The sequence below is a fragment of the Mus caroli genome, chromosome 9 (genome assembly GCF_900094665.2).
Source record: "Mus caroli chromosome 9, CAROLI_EIJ_v1.1, whole genome shotgun sequence".
Classification (NCBI taxonomy): Eukaryota; Metazoa; Chordata; class Mammalia; order Rodentia; family Muridae; genus Mus; species Mus caroli.
The window spans coordinates 105,526,369-105,548,759 of NC_034578.1; the positions used below are offsets into that span (position 1 = coordinate 105,526,369).

Genomic DNA, 22,391 nt, shown 5'->3' on the forward strand with positions numbered 1-22,391 from the left:
ATTTCTCTCCAGGGAGGGGAGAAAATAGTTGAGGAAGGAAGGATTTCACATTCACTTGTTTGTTCTACTGATCAAAACAGAATTTAAAACGATAGTTACAGGTGGGAAATAGGGTAGATAGAAGGATTTGGTTGGTTAGTTGGTTCTAGACAGGGATTACAGACATAAGCTACCATAACCAGCAAATACAGTTATTTTGCAGTACTAGGAATTGAACCTGAAGTCTCACTCATTTTAGGCAAGTGCTCTCCCTAACTCTTAGTGTTTTACCATAAGTAGGAAAAGACATTTTATCGTGACCATGCCCTAGCGTGAAAGGACTTACATAGGATCTCCTGCGTGGTAAGAACTTCCACCAACATCCACTTTGGACAACTACCACCCAAGAATGGAAGAGAGAAATAGGTATTATATCTGGGTAGGCAAGCCCCCTCTTGACTGGAACTCCAAACTAGGACACGTATGTCTGGTTGCCACTCTCTAGATGTCATACAGACCCTACATAGCCACCTCCAAGCCAGGATATAATAGCTGCTGGAATTTTGTCAGCCTTGAGGGGAGACTATAAGCTGCAACCATACTTGTAAGAGAAAAGGAGTGTTGAAGAAGACAGGTAGGAGACAGATTAAATGATGGTCCTCCATCTTGTTCATATTTGGTCTCTGACAGAAACGAGACTATCAGCACCAGCATCGCCCCATGCCCTTGGACTGAGCTGAACATGATCATTTAGGTCGATAATAAAACATCAAGAAGCAGGCTATCTGGAGGCGGGGAAAGCCAGGTGACTAAGCTGTAGTTCTGCCTCCCTTCCAACAGGTCTCCCAGTAAGCAGTGAACCTGGGTTAGGAACAGAGACCTCTCTCCACGTTGCATGTGCACCTGGCAGTGATCTAGACCTCTTGGTTTAACCAGGAACTTGGGTTTGGGTAGTACTGGTCACCTGCAGAAGGCCGCCCTGGATTTAGAAAATGCAAGGTGGAGTCCAAATACTGAGGACCGGTCTCACCCCTTGCCCGATAATACGTTGGGTGGACCTGGCTGTGCAAGATTTAAACTAATGGCTTTGGCTGTGGACAGATTAGGTCTGATCCGATTAGAGCCTAGGCCGTAGTATTCGCCTCCTTGCCAGGCTCTGTCGATGTTCTCCCTGCTCTCAGAAGAAGACTTAGAGACGGACTGGAGAACCTTCCCGACACCGAATTCTGGATTGGCACCCGACAGTCCGTGCCCCGGGCTCTGCTCTCTCCACACTGGGGGCGCGGGCTTCCGCCCCCTGTGGCCCTTCCGAGCCCCGCCCCGAGCCTGCGGGTGTCGGAGCCCGCGACGTCCCCGCCTCCCCTGCGCGCGCGTGGCGGGTGGGTTCCTCGCAGGTCCGCGGCCCAGCGCGCTCAGCACTGGAAGCGCAGGCGGGCCCCGTGGGCTGCGGCCGGTGCACCTGTCGGCTTCCCCCAGTGGCTCTGCTGCCGCCCCTGCGCGCCGCGCTAGCACCGCTCTCCACGTCCCGTGCTTAGAGGGGTCTGTGTGCCTTGGCGAGGAAGACCGAGAGGGGCCGGCGTCAACGCGACGTGCTGCGGGGCGGGCGGAGTGGGGGCGGCGCCGAACGCGGCAGCGGCAGCGGCAGCGGCGGCGCGGGAGGCGGGGAGGCGCGGCGCTCGGAGGACAGCGGCTGACGGCGGCATGCGGCGGCTCATGCTGCCCACCGTGGGCTGAGGCGGCCGCAGACGGGCGGCAGGCGCAGCGGCCGGGCAAGCCGAGGGCGCAGCCAAGCCGCGCGCACCGCGCACAGCGGCAGGGGCTCCGCGCAATGGGCCGAGCTGGAGGCGGGGGCCCGGACTGGGGGCCGCCGCCAGTGCTGCTGCTTCTGGGGGTCACGCTGGTGCTCACCGCTGGGGCCGTACCGGGTAGGTACCCTCCCGGCCCGGGACCCCAGCCAGCCCCTTGCGCCCCACCCCATGCCAGGGTCTCGCTGGCTTCAGGTCCAGGTGGAGTCCCCAAGCCCTGACAAGGGGGCGGGGCACTGCCTGGCCTACAGCCCGGGACCCGGCGGGAAAGGGGAGGAGGAGAGGACCTGTAGGGGGTGGAGGACACAGGCCAACGGGGAGCCCCACACAGGCAGCCCCATAGCCTGTGAACAGACAGCAGGGTGGGCTAGGGTGGGGGTGGGGTCTTGAGGTAGGGGCGGGGTCTGATCGGGGGCGGGGGCCTAGATGCGATTTGTGGGCGAGGCTGCGGGACGAGGCGGGGTCCGGAAGATGAGGCAAGGATGAGCCAAAGTTGGGGGAGTACCCTGACCTCGTCTCGCAGACTGCGGGTGCTATTTGGGGCGGGAAACCATAGGCAATGTGTATTTACCAAGCTTGGGAGGCAGATTCAGGGGCGGGCCTTAGAAATGGGGCGTGGCCTTAGAAACCAAAGCAATGTCCCAGGGTGGACCTAGGTCTACAGGATCTCCCTCAGCCTCTCACCCGGACTTGTCACCTTGACACCCTGCCCCTTGCCCTCCCTCCCACAGCACGGGAAGCAGGCAGTGCGATCGAGGCTGAAGAGCTGGTGAGGAGCAGCCTGGCATGGGAGTCGCGTGCCAATGACACGCGGGAGGAAGCCGGCCTGCCAGCAGCTGGGGAAGATGAGACCTCGTGGACAGAGCCGGGCAGTGAGATGGCTGCGGTGGGCCCTGGGGTTGGGCCAGAGGAGGCACTAGAGGCTTCGGCTGCAGTGACTGGCACTGCCTGGCTAGAGGCAGATGGCCCAGGCCTGGGTGGAGTGACTGCAGAGGCTGGCAGTGGCGACGCCCAGACCCTTCCAGCTACGCTCCAGGCTCCTGATGAGGCCCTTGGGTCATCTACAATGCCCCCTGCCATCCCTGAGGCTACTGAAACCAGTGGACCTCCCTCCCCTACTGACCATGATAAGCCTAGTGTAGGCCCTGAACTCCCTAAAGAGATCCCCTTGGAGGTTTGGCTGAACCTGGGAGGCAGCACACCAGAGCCCACTTTTCCCCTTCAGGGCACTCTAGAGATCCAACCAGCCTCAGATATAATTGACATTGATTACTTTGAAGGATTGGATAGTGAGGGTCGTGGTGCAGACATGGGCAGCTTCCCGGGGTCACCAGGAACCTCAGAAAATCACCCTGATACCGAAGGAGAGACCCCTTCCTGGAGCCTGCTTGATTTATATGATGACTTCACCCCTTTTGATGAGTCTGATTTCTACCCCACCACATCCTTCTATGATGATTTGGAAGAGGAAGAAGAAGAAGAGGAGGATAAGGATACAGTAGGAGGTGGAGACCTGGAAGATGAAAATGACCTTCTCCTGCCCTCTCAAAAGCCTGGTGTGGGGCCTGGGACAGGACAGCCCACCAACCGGTGGCATGCTGTTCCTCCACAGCATACTCTGGGGATGGTACCTGGCAGCAGCATCTCTCTTAGGCCCCGCCCCGGAGATCCAGGCAAGGACCTGGCCTCAGGAGAAAATGGCACAGAGTGCCGAGTTGGCTTCGTCAGGCACAATGGCTCCTGCCGGTCAGTCTGTGACCTCTTCCCGAGTTACTGTCACAACGGCGGCCAGTGCTACCTGGTGGAGAACATAGGGGCTTTCTGCAGGTAAGGGAGTGAAAGATGTCCAGGGGCCTGAGCAATGTGATGGGACAGACTCAGCCAATGGGCATTCGAGAGGCATGACTTCCCAGATGAGGTACATTCACAGGATTCCCAGGTTTGCTAAGAGCCAGGCACATAGGGTGCACACCAGTAATCCTACACTGGGGAGGCTGAGTCAGGACAATTGTGAATTTGAAGCCAACATGGGCTACATAGTCACAAAAAAAAAGTTATTTGTGATCTTGCCACCAGGACTCAGAAGTAATATTTGTCTGTAAAGGCTATGTGAAGGGATTCCTCCTGGGCTGTGGAAAGCAGCCCTACGACTGAAGGGAGGACACCTGGAACCCTGCTGCCAAGTTAAAATGGCTCCTAAGTGTTCCTTAGCCAGAAACCTGGATGTCTCTGAAGGGGGTGTGGGTGTGTAAAGTCAATGTGCACCCCTAGGCCATCCCCAAGAGCAGCCACACACAGGTGAGGTCAAGCTGAAACTTTTCAGGAAACCTTGCCAGCAGGCGATGGTTTTGGTTTTGGGTGGCAGCTTTCTTCCATTGGTGACCGCCTGTCCTGGGTTAGTAAGTCCGTAATGTTTTCAAAGATAAGAGTGTAGAGATCTCCAAGAACGTTGTCAGAAGCTACCATCCCACACCTCATCAGTAATTTCTCGGTCACCTCACCTCTGGGGATGGACTCACAGGGAGAGATTTGCCTGATGGAGACCATGACTTGTGGAAGATCCTAGGTCAAGGGTGGTCTGGGGGCGCTTTAAGAACTTTAAAAGCTTTTGTTTGGTTTGGTTTGATTTTGGGTTGTTTGTTTGTTTGTTTGTTTGTTTGTTTGTTTTAGACAGGGTTTCTCTGTGTAGCCCTGGCTGTCCTGGAACTCACTCTGTAGACCATGCTGGCCTCAAACTCAGAAATTCCTCCACCTCTGCCTCCCAAGTGCTGGGATTAAAGACATGCGCCACCACTGCCCGGCAAGAAGAGCATACTCTTGTTCTCACTGACCTCTGAGGAGCATTCCTACCCTCTATAGATCTCCTTTTTTTTTTTTTTTCTTTGTTTGTTTGTTTGGCTGGTTGGTTTTGTCTTTCAAGACAGGGTTTCTCTCAATAAATCCCTGGCTGTACTGGAACTGGCTCTGAAGACCAGGCTGACCTCCAATTCAGAGATCAGCCTGCCACTGCCTCCTGAGTGCTGGGATTAAAGGCGTGCGCCATCACTAGCCTTCGCCCCCCACCCCATTGTTTTTTTTTTTTTTTTAGATTTATTTTATTTATTATATGTAAATACACTATAGCTGTCTTCAGACACCAGAAGAGGGAATCAGGTCTTGTTACAGACAGTTGTGAGCCACCATGTGGTTGCTGGGACCTGAACCAGGACCTCTGGAAGAGCAGTCAGTGCTCTTATCCACTGAGCCATCTCTCCAGCCCCTTGTTTTTTATTTTTATACATTTATTTTGAAACAAGGTCTCACTGTATGGCCCTAGCTGGGGCTACTTCACAGAGGAGACTGGCCTCGAACTCATAGAGATCTGTCTGTCTGTCTGCCTCTGAATGCTGGGCTTTAGGTGTCCACTACCATGTCCAGCCCTTTCTTGTTGTTCTTAAAAGACAGGGTCTTATGTGGTCTAGGCTGACCTTGAACTCCCTAACTTCCCCCTTCCACCTCCGAAGTGCTAGGATCTCATGCCTAAGTCACACCCAGTTTTAAATGTCTCCCTGTTTATGTTCTGTAAGAAGTACTTAAGATTTTCCTGTAGCACCTTGGCATTGAAACTTGAGTTCCAGTTGTGTCTGATGTCATTTTCTAGGATCAGCCCTAGAGGATGTGACCACAGAGCTCTGGGTGGAGTTGTGCACCCATCCCCAACAGTAATTCCTTTAATCACAAAACTCTGGTGATGGAGGGACATAGTAACTAGTGCCTGTGATCCCAGCACTGGAGAGGCAGAGTCAGAGGAAATAGGAGTTCAAGGCTAGCCTAAGCTACATTACGAGTTTGAAGCCACCAGGAGTTACGTGAGATCCTGACTCCAAACAGATTGTGATAGTCTTAGAAAGAACTTGCCAGTTAGTTAAAGACCACCAAAAATGTAAAAGACCCTGTGAAGTTTGTACTCTCTTTGATCTGGGGAACTGTGGCCATGACTTCAGGCTAGGAATAGCAAGCGGTCTCTGCAAAACCATCTTTCATCCTACCGGAGGCTGACATTTTTTACCTTCAAAGTGATCTTCCCAGCACAGTGTGTGGAATCCAGAGCCTCTGGAGAGCTGGGGAAGCAGTGGAGCCTCCCCGCACTCTCGGGGAATTCACTAACAGGAGAAAGACTGCCTTCCTGGACAGCCTGCCGAGCTGCTGTCTCCAACGGGGGGGGGGGGGGGGCTTCCCACACGGCCCAAGCCAAGTCCCCTTGCTCAGCTCCTATTCCGAGATCACACACAGACCTCTGTCCCCAGGCCTCTCTTCAGCTTTGCACACCCAGGCCTGGCGGCTGCTCCCAAACTGTTTTACATTCTGTTCACAGAAGACTGCTGAGTCTTTGGTTGCAGACTGCAGCATGTCTTTGTCTCCGTCACCCTGACCCACTGCAGGGAGAGGATCTGAGCTATGGCAGAACTTTTCTAGAACACTGGGTGAGAGGGGCCCCACATAGAGGGGTCTGCATTCCCTGGCAACCTCAGACGGATCGTCTGTACCTCCCATCTCAGAGAGATTCAGCTGGAAAACAAAAATTCCTTATTTGGCACATCTCCCCACCCTGTTTTGGGTGTGAGGGAGCCATCTCGCTAGCACATAATTTCCTCGTCTCTGGGCCCCTTTCTCTAGTCTGTCATTCACCCGAGGTTCATGTCCTCCCTCCTTTGCCTGCCTCTGTATCCTTCCACGTCTCTCTCTCTTTGAAGCAGCCTGGTTCCCATGGAAACAGCAATGTCATTGGAAGAGTTGGAGCCTGGGAATGTCCCCAAGGGCAAGAGAAAGTCACTCAACAAAAGAACGAAAACCCACCCAGAGGGGTTGACTCTCGCTATGCTGGCAGGGGGTTCTCACAATCCTAAGAAGGTTTAGGGGCAGAACCTTTGCAGGGGTAAGAAGGGGATATCCACCCATCTCTGTCTGTCAGGTCCCGTCTTTTTGGTGTCATAGGAGCTGAATGGGATAGAGGCTACCATGTGCGGGGCAGGTTCCAGTATTTCACACCACCATCTATCTTGCACCCAATGCCAGGGCGGGCAGAATTCTGGGCATCTCTGCAATGCATTCTGTCCCCGCCCCGTCACCTACCAGTCAGTTTCTCTGCTTTGCTCATTTATTTATATCCCAGGCTTTGGAACACCTGGCCCATTTCACAGAACACCTGTAACTAACACTGGGGTGAAGACGGGGATGAGGTCTGTTCAGACTGGGGCTGCCGCAGTCCCGCAGTTGGTCCTCAGAGCAGGCTATTGAGTTGAGTGTTGTTGGCATCAGAGCCGGGCTCTTGCTGTGGCCAGGACCGCCTGCCCCATCACCTGAGTGCCTCTGTGTCCTTGTAGGTGTAACACCCAGGACTACATCTGGCACAAGGGGATGCGCTGTGAGTCCATCATCACCGACTTCCAGGTGATGTGCGTGGCCGTTGGCTCGGCTGCTCTCGTGCTTCTCCTCCTGTTCATGATGACTGTGTTCTTTGCCAAGAAGCTCTATCTGCTCAAGACTGAGAATACCAAGCTGCGGAGGACCAAGTAAGTCTGTACTCGCAGCCCTCGTCAGCAGAGGCACGGCCCAGGCCCAGGGTTCTCGGACGGGGTCTGGCACCTGTTCTCTAGCCCTTTGGCTCATGCTAAAAAGTTCACTGAGTTATTTATTCATACGTAGAACATGCTGGGTAAAGAAAGCCTGGGGGCTGTGTAACTGCCAGCCATGTGCCAGCACCTAAAACCCAGGGAAGAGTGCTAAAGAGAGGGCTGCCAGCATATGCCCTGTCCCTAAGTAAATCACCACACTTGCTCTGCCTGTCTGTACCTGCTTCCCTGGCCCTTGACACCCACAAATCAGTATAGAGTAACGCCATCCCTTTTAAATCTGTTATCATTTAATACCAGCTCCCCCTCGTCAGTGGATAAGGAGGGGATGTTAGGCTACACTGCATTGCCTCTTAAAAGCTACCCCCTTAGGCTAGGGCTAGTTAGTCTAGTTGCCTCCAGTGGTGCTCAAAACTACCACTTGATCCACTACCACATAAACAAACGGGCTATGACAGCATAGCCCAGCACTCAGAAAAGGTGGAAGCCAGATGGCCAGAAGTTCAAGGTCATTCTCAGTCAAGTAGGGAGGCTGAGGCTAGCCTGAGCTATGTGGGACCCTTCATCCCCTTGAGCCACTCCCCATGTACTAGTCCACTAGTCCCCATCGTTCACTCTCACCTTTTGAGAGTGAAGCGCCAGTCTGCAGTAGTCCCTTTGGTCATTGCCCGCTCTCACCTATAGGAGCGATCCATTTTACACGTAATTAAGTTGTACCCATTTACATACACGAGTGTAGGCTCATGCACACTTGCACACGTATGCCACACAAACACTGGTCAACAACCCATGCTCCAAACAGAATGGAATTTGGCATTGACGAGCAATCAGAGTTAACTTCCTGAACTGTGTATTTTAAGGACCACGCAGGAATACAGGGTCTCATTTTTTGGCTCTTGAACTGTGCCAACTGCACATCCAAGCGATGACCCACACTTACCGTGAAGTCCACACCTTCAACACTCAACATGCAACCATATGCGCTAGGAAAAGACTCCGCTGATGATGAAGAAAAGTAAAAACATTTTTTAAAGTGTCACAGGGGTCTCAAAAGGAGACTAGCCCCCAGGACCCAAGAGAATTTATACAGCCTGGTCTCAGTTTCCTCTCATCTTCCGATATTAATCCCGCTGGCAGGAGACTCCCTACAGAGAATGTAGCTGAAGGACTTTCTCTGGGTCCTGGGGAAAGACAAAACACCAAGTGTTGCTCCTGTGCTGGGTAAAGACATGCAGTGTGCAGACAGCAGCAACCCTGTGACCGTCCAGCTAACCGCAATGGGACTGAAAGGGCCCCTCCTCTATTGTCCCTGTGCATTGAGGCAGGGACATAAATTGTGCACGTGATTGCTCCAGAGTAATACAAGCCACGACCTTTGGCTCCTCACTCCATGGCTACAGGGCAGCAATGAGTGTGAAGGGAGTGGGGACACAGGGCCACTTCAGTCAGGGCAGCTGGTGGTGGTGGGTGCCTGAGAAGGAGCATTACTGCTCTGAGGATGCCACGTGCACTCGGTCCTGCAGATAGTGCGGCGCTTATTGATTCTAAGATACACATTCCTTCTCACATATTAGCATCTCTGAAATTGGATTGTGTCTTACAATTGCTGGCATCATGAAATCACTGTTGGCCAGATGGTTGTCTTGATGCAGTTGTAATTGCCTGGCATGCACAAACACGGTCATAGCTGTTCATATCGTTGGCAGTTCTTTAAAGTCCCACTGTGCCGCTTCCGGTTAAGAGTCCCAGGGGATGAGAGAGTGTTGGCCGGGTTTAAGTGGCTGAAGTTTACTCCCAGGGGCAAGTCCAGTCCTGGTGCATCTTACTCTCCTCATGGTGTAATTTAGTACCTGATCCCAACGTTGAAGCATCACTGCTGGGATTTGGCAATGATGGCTTGACTTACATTTTCCCTTCCCTCTTCTGTCCTTCTAGCAAATTCCGGACCCCATCTGAGCTCCACAATGACAACTTCTCCCTCTCCACCATTGCCGAGGGCTCTCATCCAAATGTAAGGAAATTTTGCGACACTCCCCGTGTCTCCTCCCCCCATGCCCGTGCCTTGGCTCACTATGATAACATTGTCTGTCAGGTAACTTATCTTCCTCACATCTCCCCTTTTGCATGCCTCTGCCCCTGCCTCCCACCCCCACCCTGTCCCCTTGCCCTGTCTCAGAGTAGGCAGTCACCAAACAGCTTTGAAGATCAGCTTAGGGCAACCCAGTGGTGCAGGGAATCAACTGTCAGGTGATTCTCTGACAGTCGGAGTTACAGGTCCTAGAACGGCTCATGATCTGAAGCTTCACCTGTGCTGGAGAATTTCCTGGTGGTTACTGCCCCTTGGGATAGGCAGAGAATCCTGCCACTTGGTACTTTCTGGGGCTCCTAACAGCTAGCCGACTTACACGTGCCCCTTGGAGCCAAGACAAGCACAGAAACTGTTAGAACCGTTAGTCTAGGGACAATTCTGATCTGAGTGGGGGGGTGGGGGAATCTTGGTTTATTTGTTTGTTTTTCTAAGACAGATGCTCACCGTGTGACTAACATTGAATGTTCAGGGCACCCCCCCCCCCACCACACACACACACACTTTTATCTCCCAGTTCCTGAACATGGAAACATGAGCCACCACCATGACTGACTTGCTGGCCCCAAACTTGCTATGTAGCTTACGATGGGTTTAAAATCCTGATCCTCCTACTGTCTCCTAAACATTGTGATTCCAGGTGTGTGTACCATGCCTCAATTCTAATTCTGTTCTTAGAAGGATAAGTCCATAATATCAGTTGAACCCCCGCCTCCCCCCAAAGGTCACCATAACCATGTTCTAAAGACACTGGCTAACCGACTAGCCTGAGCAGTGTAATATAGGATACTGTCAGAGAACCATTTTTGGGGAAAGTCGGGGGTGTCCTGGAACTAACTTTGTAGACCAGGCTGACCTCAAACTCAAAAATCCACCTGCCTCTGCCTGCTGAGTGCTGGGATTACATGCAGGGACCACCACCACCCAGCTCAGAGGATCTTAAAATAAGGCAGGAGCCATCTGAACCAAATTATATCATAACTAGATTCAATAATTTTGCACACAATGCAGGCTCCACACTTCCGGATGAGCACTTTATCAATATAGAGATCTGTTACATGAATTGGGAACCACCTGGGAGGCTCCTGACCCAAGCACTGGTGTTGGAGCAGAGCTTTGAAAAGCTCTGTGATTAGAACTTAGGAAGTCAGGGCTCTTTGCTCCTTAATATTCTAGACCCATTCTGTCCAGAGGCTCCTCCCATAGGTTAAGAATGTTTCCTATTCTGAAGCTGATACTGATCTGTGCTGACTCACACTTAGGAAGCTAAGGCAGGGGGATTGTTATTAGTTCAATCACTTGAGACTTTGTCTGAAAAATAAAGAAAGAGGGTTTGAAGCCAACTTGGACCACATACTGAGATCCTGTCTCAAAAACAAACAAAAATGAACATCATCAAAAGCTCCGGGAAGGTGGCTTAGTCCATGAAGTACCGTCAGTTTGGGTTTATGGCTCTCTAGAGAATGATGGTCTGTACAGGGTCTTGTGGTTCCTCGGCTACACCCGCCATCTTGTATGCATAGGGCAGCAGAGGTAACCAGTATGGAGTTGGTCCTGCTTGATAGTGGAAGCGGCTTCAGGAAGGTTGCTGCTTCAGGCAGCTTCAGAACCGCTGACTCCTTCCTTTCTGAAAGGGGCAGGAAGTCTGCATGAGCCTGCCCAAAGAGCAGCTCTTGGCTGGACTAGCCTGCCCAAAGAGCAGCTCTTGGCTGGACTCCGGAGTGAGTTCCATAGTTCATATGAAAACAGCAGAGAGCAGGCCAGCTGCCTTGGACCCTGTAAGACGGGGCTGTGAAGATGGCTGTCACAGCAGTCGGGCCAGCCCTCAGGGAAGTGGCAGGACCAGGCTGAGCTGGTCTCCTGGCTCCTCTTGGATCTTAAAGGTAATTTTCAGCTGAGGGTTAACACCAGAGATCGACCTGTGGCCCCTATATGCATATGCACACTACATACACATGTGCACACCTACACACACACACACACACCATCCTCCCCTGAGCTTGAGCCCAGGAGAGTCATTTTCTCTTGCATGTGTGTATCTAGGTGTGTCTACAGTTTCACTGTGGAGGTCAGCGGATAACTTGAGGGAGTTAGTTCTCTCCTTCCACCTCATGACTTCCCGGGATCACATTCCACCCATGCTGGAGAGCATGTGGGATGGTCCAAGCAAAGCTTGTGAATAAAGTCACCCGAAACCCACAGGCAGACTGCCCAGCCCCCAGCCACCTCTTGTTCCTTACCATTCTAACCAGAGGGGATGCCTAGGCCCTCTGAAGACCAGAGAGGGTTTCTAGGAGTTCTGTTTATCTGGGTTTTTCCCTCACAGTCCCCCTTAGTGCCTTTGTCTCCTGCTTAAATCTCTCCTGCTTTCCAGATAGCCCATCCCTTAAAGGTTTGCATCTGAGCCAGGCCTGAGCCCACATAACTCCTGGGCATAGAGTGCCCATATGGCTGGAGTGGAGCACTGGGAACAGGGGTCCACAGTGGTTCTCAGGATGTCTGCCAAGTATCTGTCCTGTTCCCTCGTGGCCAGGTGCATCTGCCAACCCAAAGACAGATGGCCTGTCTGCTGTGGCTTCGGTGACCTTGCGATTAACAGGATCAGCTCTGGGGGAGACAGTTGGGCTGAAAGAACCCCACCTTGGGTTAGACACTCCCTTCCATTTCCTTTCCAGAGGGTCTATAACTTGTTTGAGGTCTCTGATGGGATTCCTCTGCTCCATACTTTCAGGACCTGCTTCTCTTCTCCCGGCCTAGACAGCAGGTTTCTCTATAGCTTAGATTGGCTTTGAATTTACTATCTTCCTGCCCTAGCCCTCCACGTAGCTGGGATCACAGGCCTGCATCACCAGGACTGGCTGGCAGTCCCTGAGCCCTAGAGGTGGCTTGCCCACCTTTGTGATGTTAGAGCTCTAAAAGTCACTCTCTCCTCTATGTACCCTGAAGAGCATGTGTTGAAGGTGAGAGGCTCTCTCAAGGAATCTGAAACCTGGTTCCTGTAAGAGGAGAGGTGACTACAGGCCTACTGTGCTTTCCTGGCCCTACTATGTGTTCCTCAGCTTTTCAGACCATCCTTCCTTTTTTGGAGGGTTGGGAGTCAGGGGAAGGGTCTCTTGCATTCTGGGAAAGCACCGAGCTGTATCTCTTGCCCCCATCTTGAACGTAGAAAGTGTAAATCAAGAATGAGCCATTATGTGATAGCACATTCCTGTAATGCCAGTACTTGAAAGGGCTGAGGCAGAAGATCATGAGGTCTGCCTGAGCTACATACCAAGTTCAAAACTAGCCTGGCCAGCACAGTAAGACCTGTCCAAAAAACTAAGAAATAAGCAGGCAAAAAAAAAAAAAAAAAAAAAAAAAAAAAAAAAAAAAAGGGTTGTTTTTAGGAAGTGTAGCATGGTGCAATTCTGAAATTTGAAACAAATTTGTAAAAACAAGAATATTAGGATCTCAGGTTCATTCCTGGCCACCTAAGCTCAAGACCAGTTTAGCCTACATGTTTCCCTGCCTCAAACACAAACAGGGCTGGCAAAATGTCTCAGCAAGTGCAGGTGCTTGCCCCAAGCCTGATGACCAGAGTTTGATCCCCAGAAATCATGTGGTTGAAAGAGAGAACCAAGCCCAACAAGTTGTCCTCCGACCGTGGCACTGTGCCCCACGTGCATGCATAATCAGCAATTTACTTCTGAAGAGTTTAAACAAACGGGAGCAAGAAAGCTGGCTTGGGAGGTCAGAGCTTGATGCACAGTCCTGAGGACTGATGTTCGGACCCCTGCATTCCCACAGCAAGCAGAGCTGCTCACCTGCAGTCATGCTCACCTGCAGCCCTGCTCACCAGCAGTCATGCTCACCTGCAGCCCTGCTCACCTGCAGTCATGCTCACCTGCATCCACACCTGCAATTGTAACTCCAAGGGAAGCAGAGACAGGAGGATGGCTGGGACTTGCCGCCTTCTACTTTAGCTGAGAAAACAGGAGCCCTGGGTCTGGCCCCTGCCCCCCAAAAATAGGTGGAGAGTGATAACCGAGGAGCCATGGTGCCCTCTCTGTCCATCACAAACATACAGCATGGTAATTCACACAGACACATACAGATAACAAAGGAAATAGCTTCAAAACAACTAATCTAGGGGCAATACTGACTGCCTCAAATTCCAGCACTCAGTGGCAGAAGCAGGTAGATCTCTCTCCATGAGTTCTAGGCCATCTGGTCCTACATAGTGAGTTCCAGGACAGCCAGGGCCACATCGAGACCCTATCTTAAAACAAAGCAAAAAAGTCATTTAAAAAAAAAAATCTATCTAGCCGGGCGGTGGTGGCTCACGCCTTTAATCCCAGCACTTGGGAGGCAGAGGCAGGCAGATTTCTGAGTTTGAGGCCAGCCTAGTCTACATAGTGAGTTCGAGGACAGCCAGGGCTACACAGAGAAACCCTGTCTCGGAAAAAAAAAAAAATCTCTCTAGTGAGATGAGCATCTTCTTTCCCCTTTAAGAAGTCCGTGTGAGTTTATGTGCACCCTGCGCTTGCTAGTACCCGGGAGGCCAGAGAGTGTGGGATACTCCAGAACTGGATGTGGGTGCTGGGAACCGAACCTGGGTCCTCTGGGAGACACGGTAAGCGCTCTACCACTGAGCTGCCTGTCTAGCCCCGTCTCTACCATTCTTGGTGACCACGATGCTGTTTAGTCAACAGAGTCTGAACCATGAAAATGACCAGGGAAGCTGGCGCCAAGGCTTGCCCTGACTGTCATCCTCCCTCCCATGGTCTTTCTGGGACAGGATGAGGCAGGGGTTGCCGCAACAGCCTCTGACAGCTCAGAATGTAGAGTCAGAGGCCAGTGCTGGGGTGGGCTTCCCGTAAATCCTTAAGGGGCAAATGCAGCTCAAGGTCAGGTCCATGTTCTGGACACAGGTGTACCTGCAAAGTGTGTCTCGAACTGTCAGCTTGAGTATGGGCTGTCAGAACGTGGGAGGCCGCTGAGCTGACTGGAGGAGGCACTGGGGCCTGGCTTGAGCAAGTGCCTTCTGAATTAGTGTCTCTAGCAGGTACAGTTCTGATGGCCTGAGGCCCATGTCTTTAGCTTCTAGTTGACTATGAGAGAAGTCACCATAGACCTGTGCATGCCCCACTGGGGACACTGACAAGCCATCTTGCCTCACCAGGGTTTCTTGTGAGAACATTTATACACGCGAGACTTTGGATCCGTAGTCAAGTATTTAAAGGCTCATTTTCTTAGGCTGGAAAGATATCTTGGGGGATAACAGGTGCTGCTCTTACAGAAGACCCAAGTTCAATTCCCCAGCACCCATATTGGCAGCTTGTAACTGCCATTAACTCGAGTTTCAGGGGACCCTGAGGCCTCTGACTTCTGCAGTTACCTCCTCCACTCAGGAACACATACCCACACACAGATCCACAGATGAGCACACATATACATGATTAAAATCAATAAGTCTTTACTGGAAAAATCTGTAAAAAAGAAATAGCCTGGTATGGCAGCATGCACCTTTCATGCCAACACTAGTGGGTAGTACCAGTCAGATCTTGGTGAGACTAGCCTGGTCTACATAATAAGTTCTGGGCCAGCAAGGGCTACCTACATAGTAAGACCCTGTCCATAAATAAATCAGTAAATGGACCAGTTTCTTCCCCACTTCTCTTTGTGAGAAAGGCCTGAATGGCCTGAAGTAAACTTACTCATAATCTGGACCACCTGTGTCTGCCTTCCTGTCTGTACATAGGACAGTCTGGTCTTGAACTTGTTGTAGAGCCATGGCTAACTCTGACTTTCCAGCCCTCCTGCCTCTGTTTCCCGACTGATGGATCCTTTGAACTGGACCCATGCTTTCAGGAGGGAGACTTTCCTCAGAGGCAGCTGCTCTTCAGCCCCTTATACTCCTCTGTCTCATTCCAAACTTAGCATCGCTATCTTTGCTCCGACCCGCTCCCAGCCACCTAGGAGAGCTTGCTTGGCACGACTGCTCTGATCCTTTATATGTTGTCTGTCTTCCCAAAACTCCCCCCAACTCTCTCCTCTTCCAGGATGACCCCAGCGCTCCCCACAAAATCCAGGACCCTCTCAAGTCCCGCCTGAAGGAGGAAGAGTCCTTTAACATCCAGAACTCCATGTCACCCAAACTTGAGGGTGGCAAAGGAGACCAGGATGACTTGGGGGTGAGCTGTCTGCAGAATAACCTAACCTGAGACTGAGGAAGAAGAGAGGAAAGGGGGGTGGGGGAGGGGAGGACTGTTGTCTCCTCTCGGGCAGAGTCGGCTTCTCGTAACCATTTGTTAAGCTTTTCTTTTTCTGATCTCATGGCATGCTCTGATGTGTTTTGTAGGAGGGGGAAACACTTAAAATAAGCAAAGAAACCGAGCAGGATTGCATATATCGGATGGTTCTTGTCTGTGCTCTCTGTACGTTGCTTCTGCAGCTGTGATTTCTAAACCTCTGCTGGCACTCAGCTGACCTTTTTGTTTTGTACTTTGACCCACCTTTTTTTGGAATACCAAGTTAAAAAAAAAAAGTTCTTGAAATAAAACTTTTTAAAAAGCTGTCCACTTCCTTAGTGCCGTGGCCTCCTGTCTGCTCGACGTCGTCAGTTCTGAGACTTCGCCAAGGTTTGTTCAGTTCCCCTACCCTGACTCCCTAGCCTCCCGAAACAGGTCCACAACCATCCGTAACTGAGGTTCCACAAGATTGCACACCTTATTCTGCCCTCTTCTAGCACCAGGCATGTACACAGAACACATGCAAGCAAGCACAATGCTTATACACATCAAATAAATACTCTTCAATTTTACCTTAGACAGGGCTTCTCTGTGCAGCCCTAGCTATCCTGGAACTCACTCTGTAGACCAGGCTGGTCTCCAACTTAGAGATCCTCCTGCCTCTGTCTCCCAAATGCTGGGATTAACCCTGAGTGCTGGGATTAAAGGCATGCACCTCCACTGCCTAAATACGTTTTTAAAAAAACGAAATGTCCTCGAAAAAAAAAAAATGAAATGTTTGAAATCTTGGCAGGGGTGGTGCCTCATCATTGGCTGCCATAGCAAACAGGACAGACATACCTCGGACAGCAGGAGTGTGCTTTCTCACAGATCCGAGGGTGAAGGTGCCAAAAGAGTTGGTGTCTCTTGAGCCCTCTTCTCCTGCCTTGCCCACAGATAGCTGTGTTCTACGCGTGCTCCCTGGGCCATCTTGAAGAACATGCATGAAAAGAGGGCATAGCACAGGACCATCCTCCAAGCCAAGTAGCCATCGTTTTCCGAGTTCAGCTGTGTCCATTCAAAACAGAGCATCCCAGCTGGGCTTACTGTCTGTTTATAGCCACCAAAGAGAGGCGGAGTGGCACAGCTGCTGCCTCTTGTATGCAACTCTGCCCTAATTGCACACAGTCTCAGGGAGGGGCTAGGGCATATATGGCGGCGGGGAACAGGGGAAGGGGCTCCATCCATGCCAGTGTGGGGAGAGTCAAAATTCCTACTGGGTAAAGACTCCCATGCAGCCTTTGCGAGGGCGGGGGCGGGAGACACCCACACTCCAGTGAGTAGCCCCTCACCCATGCTCTGTAGCCAAGAGCCCCATAATCTCACTGGGTTTTCCAAAGTGAACTTGAAGGATCTGCCCTGTGGTTTGTCTTCCAGGCCTTAGGAGGAATAGACTTTACTTACATTTCCCCCCAGAAGGAATCTTAGCAGCGGAGGGAATGTCACTCACATCTTTCTGCCGTCTTTGTTTTGTTTTGGGGGGGATAGGGTCTCATGTAGAAACCTGCTAGGGTCAGCTTTGAACTCCTGATCTCCCCTCTACTTTCCAAGTGCTGGGATTACACGAGTGTTCGAGCACACCTGGCTCTTTCTGGCTTTTTTTTTTTTTTTTTTTTTTTTTTTTTTTATACAGGTAATTGAGTCCCACTCCCCTGTCTTCAGACACACCAGAAGAGGGCATCAGATTCCATTATAGGTGGTTGTGAGCCACCATGTGGTTGCTGGGAATTGAACTCAGGACCTCTGGAAGAGCAGTCAGTGCTCTTAACGGCTGAGCCATCTCTCCAGACCTCTTTCTGGCTTTTTTAAAGACAGGCTCTAAGGGAATGAGGCCCCCTGTGAACTCTGGATTTAGCCCTAACTATCTCTTCAAAGGCTTTCCCTCCAACTACCATCACTTTGGAGGATGAGGATTCAGTATATGACCTTTTTGTGGAGAGAGGGACACAGTTTAATCCATAATATTCTGCTTCGTCTACTGTTCAAGACTGTATAGCCATGCATAGTGTTGCAAGCCTTTGATCCCAGTACATGCCTGTAATCCTAGCCCTCAGGAAGCCAGGAGAGTTCCAGGCTAGCCTACTCTACATGGTGAAACCCTGTCTCCAAAAGAACAATAAACTGAACAAAAATACGTATTCTTTCCTAAATAAGCCTTGTTTGCTTTGAGCAGTATGAATGAAATTAACAAGAAAAAGTAACAGGATCTCTACTTCGGGAAGTTGCGATCAGTCGGTAAAGTGCTTGCTGCACAAACATGAAGGCCTGAGTTTGAATCCCTAGCACCCATGTAAAAAGCTAGGCATGGTAGTCCTCTGTAATCCCAGGGCTGAGGAGACAGTCCCAAAGGCAAACTAAACTGTCCAGCCAGTCTAGCAGGAAGCTATGAGTTCTAGGTTCCCCGAGAGACCCTGTCTTTAAAAATAAGGTGAAGAGTGTGTGAGGAAGAAACCCATTATCTGTGTCTGAGGAATGGATGAGTGTGCCCTTATACACCACACACACAGAGAAATACCTGAGAAATCGACCCAAATCGCACAGTGTGTCTGTCTGTAATAGACTCGTGGGAAGAGTTCGAGAAAGAGATTCAAAGTGGACATTGAAGGGCCAGTGAGACGGCTCACCTGGGTAAAGGGGCTTGCTGCCAAGTCAGTGGATCTGAGTAGTAGACTTTGAGTAACAGGAGACATTTGTCAGTGGAACAAGAGAAGAGCCCCCCACCCCCACCCCCCAAGGCAGAGGCAAGCCATTGAGGAAAGCAGAGCTGTGTCAACAGATTGTGTGGGAAGGAGTTCAGGTGACAGGGCTGAAAAGGACCCCTGAGGACAAATGGCAAAGACTCAGTCATCACAGGACTGAGCGGTCTGATTTGCTTCCTAAGAAGTCGCCTGGAGGCCGGGCTCCAGGCACAGGCCTGTAATCCCAGCTACTTAGTAAGCGGGAGGAGAATCACATGGTCTAGAGCTTCGAGGGCTAGCGAGCCGGCTCAAGGCTTGCCTAGGCAACAAACCAGACAGACCCCTGCCATGTCAGTGAACAGTGAAAGCAGCCCGGGATACCGATGGGCTCAGTGCCGCCAGGGAGGCTGGCTCAGCCCACGACCCTGGGTTCAGTCCCCAGCACTGCCAAAGCTGACAAAGGACAGAGGAGTGAATCGATTGTGCCGATTCAGGCACTGAACGAGGATGGATTTAAGAAAGTGAGCGGTTTAAACAGACAAGTTTACTGACAAGGGGGGAATTTTCTAGAACTTCTTGCCTGTATTCGATTTGATTCCAAATACTGGAAGTGTATTTCTGTTGCTACTTCTGGCTGCTTCTCCTTGGTTTCTTCTGTCAGGTATATTTAACATTTTTCTATTTGCTTCTATTTCATCTGGTCTCATCTCTTTGGTTTTGTTTGTTTGTTTGTTTGTTTGTTTTGTTTTGAAAGATTTATTTTATATATATATATATATATATATATATATATATATACTGTTGCTCTTTTCAGACACAGCAGAAGAGGGCTTCGGATTCCTTTACAGATGGTTGTGAGCCACCATGTGGTTTCTGGGAATTGAACTCAGGACCTCTGGAAAAGCAGTCAGTGCTCTTAACCATTGAGCCATTTCTCCAGCCTTGTCTCTTTGTTTTGAGACAGGGTCTCATGCAGCCCAGGCTAGACTAGAACTCCTGATTACAGGGCTGGCGATGTTGGTGGTAGAATACTTTTTGTTTTTTTGTCATACACAGAGCACTGGGTGAAATTCTAAATACCTCGTGAACTATGTATGTCAGGTCCTTATAATCCTAGCACAAAGCAGAAGGAAGCAGAAAGCTCAGAAGTTCAGAGTCATCCTAAGCTACATAATGAGCCAGCCTGGGCTACATGAGACCTTTTCTCACAATAAATGCAAACAAACAGAAACAAGTACCAGCCATACAGTGTGCACTACCACACTCAGCCTTACTTTTTACTGCATTTGAAGAACTGATTAGAACGTCTTCAGACCTGGGAGGGGTTCCTTTCTGACTCGTTGGTCACTTCTGTTGAGATACCTAGTGGGGCTGGAGTTCTGGGATCACATTAAATCCTGGTGGATGCGTCCCTGCAAGGCTACCTTTGGTAACTCTTTAGCCTCCAGGGACTGCCCTCTGCAGTCTCCACCCCGAACAGACGGACAGTGTAGACCAGCACTCCACCTTTGATAGACTGTGGATACAACTACTGGTCCCAGCCACCCTGCAAGACTTTCAGAAACCGTCTGGGTTGTGCCAGCCACCTAATGACCCACAGGGGCAGATCTGATGACTGAGCCCACCTGTCTGGGTGCCTGCCCTCTCTGGATGTCAGCCTGGTGTCTCCTTAACACCCTGCTTGCTCTTTGATATGTGTCCACTGTTTGGTGTACAGTTTTGTGTTTAGAGGAAGAGGTAGTGATCCAATGACCTAGTCTCCTACTGACCGGCAACAGAAGTCCTATGTTCCCAACTTGAACTCCTGCCCGGGTAGAGTTCCGTGAAGTCTGCTGTCATTACCAGACAGTGCTGAGTATTGAATGGAACAATTTCTTGACCATATTTCTTTTTTTTTTTAAGATTTATGTATTTATTATATGTAAGTACACTGCAGCTGTCTGTAGACACACCAGAAGAGGGCGTCAGATCTCATTACAGATGGTTGTGAGCCACCATGTGGTTGCTGGGATTTGAACTCAGGACCTTTGGAAGAACAGTCAGTAGCCCCTTAACCCCTGAGCCATCTCTCCAGCTCCTTGACCATATTTCTTATCTAATTGGGTTGGCCGGGGTGGGGGTGGGGGGGCCAGGGGTGCAGCTGATGTGGCTTGTCTGGGATTTATGGAGTAGTCTCTGAACTAGAGGGCCTTCCTTCTGAGGTTAAACACCTCTTGATTCTTTCACACACACACACACACACACACAAACAGTCGATGATGAGAAATTATATGTATTTGCATTTGTATATGCAGATTTTCTAAGTACTGCATTTTGTTGTGCTTTTCCCACGACCATATTAGGAAATGTGTCTCAAAGACCTGGCTGCGCCCTCAGGAGAGCCAGGAAAACCCCGATTGAAGTGGAAGCAGGAAAGAGTAGAGGCCTGTTCGGGAGAGCCACCACATGCTGTCAGGAGTCTGTGTGACAAAGGGGCTGAGTGTTGGAGTCGGATGTATTGATTTCTATCTATGCCTGCCTTCTTTCCTGCCAGGGTTTTTGTGTTGCTCAATGACTGTGATCCAAAGGGTGGCCAGCGTCTCTGGGGACTCTATGCCCCTGCACAGAGGTTACTTAACTCAGCCCCTCTTCATCCTGGCGTTTTCAGACAGCACCCACTTCTCTCTGTTCTCTCTGTTCCACACTAGAGCCTGTCCTGGATCTTCTCTCCAAGGAAAGGCTAGGCCAGGGGAGCTGGCTCACCCCACTGATGGAGCTTCCTGGACAAGCCTGGCAATTTGGGTTCAATTCCCAAAACTCACCCAAAGTTGGAAACAGAGCCAGTCCCACAGGGTTATCCTCTGATGTCCACACGTGTGCCATAACAGCACGGATGTCCACACACTTGGATCATGGACACAAACAAACACACAATAATAATAGGTTTTTTTTTTTTATTGGACAGACTGGGGTTGGGGAGATGACTGTAGGTAACATGCTAGCTGTGCAAGCGAGAGGATCTGAGTTCGAAGCCCCAGCACACACATAAAAAGCCAAGCTTAGCAGCATGAGTGCCTATAATCCCAGTGCCTGATACAAAAGAAACTCAAGGTGATAGTGTTGATGTTATAAAGGACTTACTAATAGGTTAGCTTAGGAGACTAGGAGACACCAAACCACACAAGGGATATATATATTATAGCTAAAGGGATGCCACCTCCAAAGTACCCAGAAGATAAGCAGTCTGCCACCAGGCCAGTTAATGTTTGCTCTCCAGGACTGACAAGTGGGACAGCATGAACTTTATTTATTTATTTATTTATTTATTTGGTTTTTCGAGACAGGGTTTCTCTGTATAGCCCGGGCTGTCCTGGAACTCACTTTGTAGACCAGGCTGGCCTCGAACTCAGAAATCCGCCTGCCTCTGCCTCCCCAGTGCTGGGATTAAAGGCATGCGCCACCACACCCGGCTGGAACAGCATGAACTTACACCCAGCCCCCTTCCCACACAAAGACAGACTTCTAACAGGCAGCTCAAATGGCAGTCTGGGCGCACACTGTCCTGAAGTTCTGGTCCACCATTAAGTCTTCTGTGTGCTTGTCAGGAAGAAAATGATTCTGCCAGGTAGGCAAGACGGTCCTGGGTAACAACTGCTCAGTTGTATGCAGTATGCAGTGTCTTTGCTGTATAAACCTCCCGTCTGCCTAAGTGGCCAGATTCATAGTCTCCTTCTCTGTTTAAATTGTTCAGAATGAAGTGCATTCCTTTAGCCCCAGCACTCTTGGGGTAGAGACAGGTGGATTTCTATGAGTTGAAGGTCAGCTTGGTCTACATAGTGAATTCCAGAACAGCCAGGACTACATAGAGAGACCCTGCCTCAAAAAAGAAGAAAAGAGCTGGGCGTGGTGGCGCACGCCTTTAATCCCAGCACTCGGGAGGCAGAGGCAGGCGGATTTCTGAGTTCGAGGCCAGCCTGGTCTAC

General features: G+C 50.7%; 1 protein-coding gene across 2 annotated transcripts; it reads left to right on the forward strand.

The window, feature by feature from the left end:
- Cspg5 (chondroitin sulfate proteoglycan 5) lies at positions 1 to 16,042 on the forward strand. 2 transcript variants are annotated; one of them, XM_021172684.1, is made up of 5 exons: positions 1 to 1,904; positions 2,516 to 3,611; positions 7,148 to 7,336; positions 9,332 to 9,488; positions 15,524 to 16,042. In XM_021172684.1, exons 1-5 carry the CDS (start codon positions 1,142 to 1,144, stop codon positions 15,683 to 15,685), a joined length of 2,367 nt encoding a protein of 788 aa, XP_021028343.1. In that variant the 5' UTR covers positions 1 to 1,141; the 3' UTR covers positions 15,686 to 16,042. The 2 variants fall into 2 exon arrangements, with proteins under 2 accessions (XP_021028343.1, XP_021028344.1); XM_021172685.1 differs by having other exon boundaries at positions 9,332 to 9,407.
- Positions 16,043 to 22,391: the final 6,349 nt, after the last annotated feature.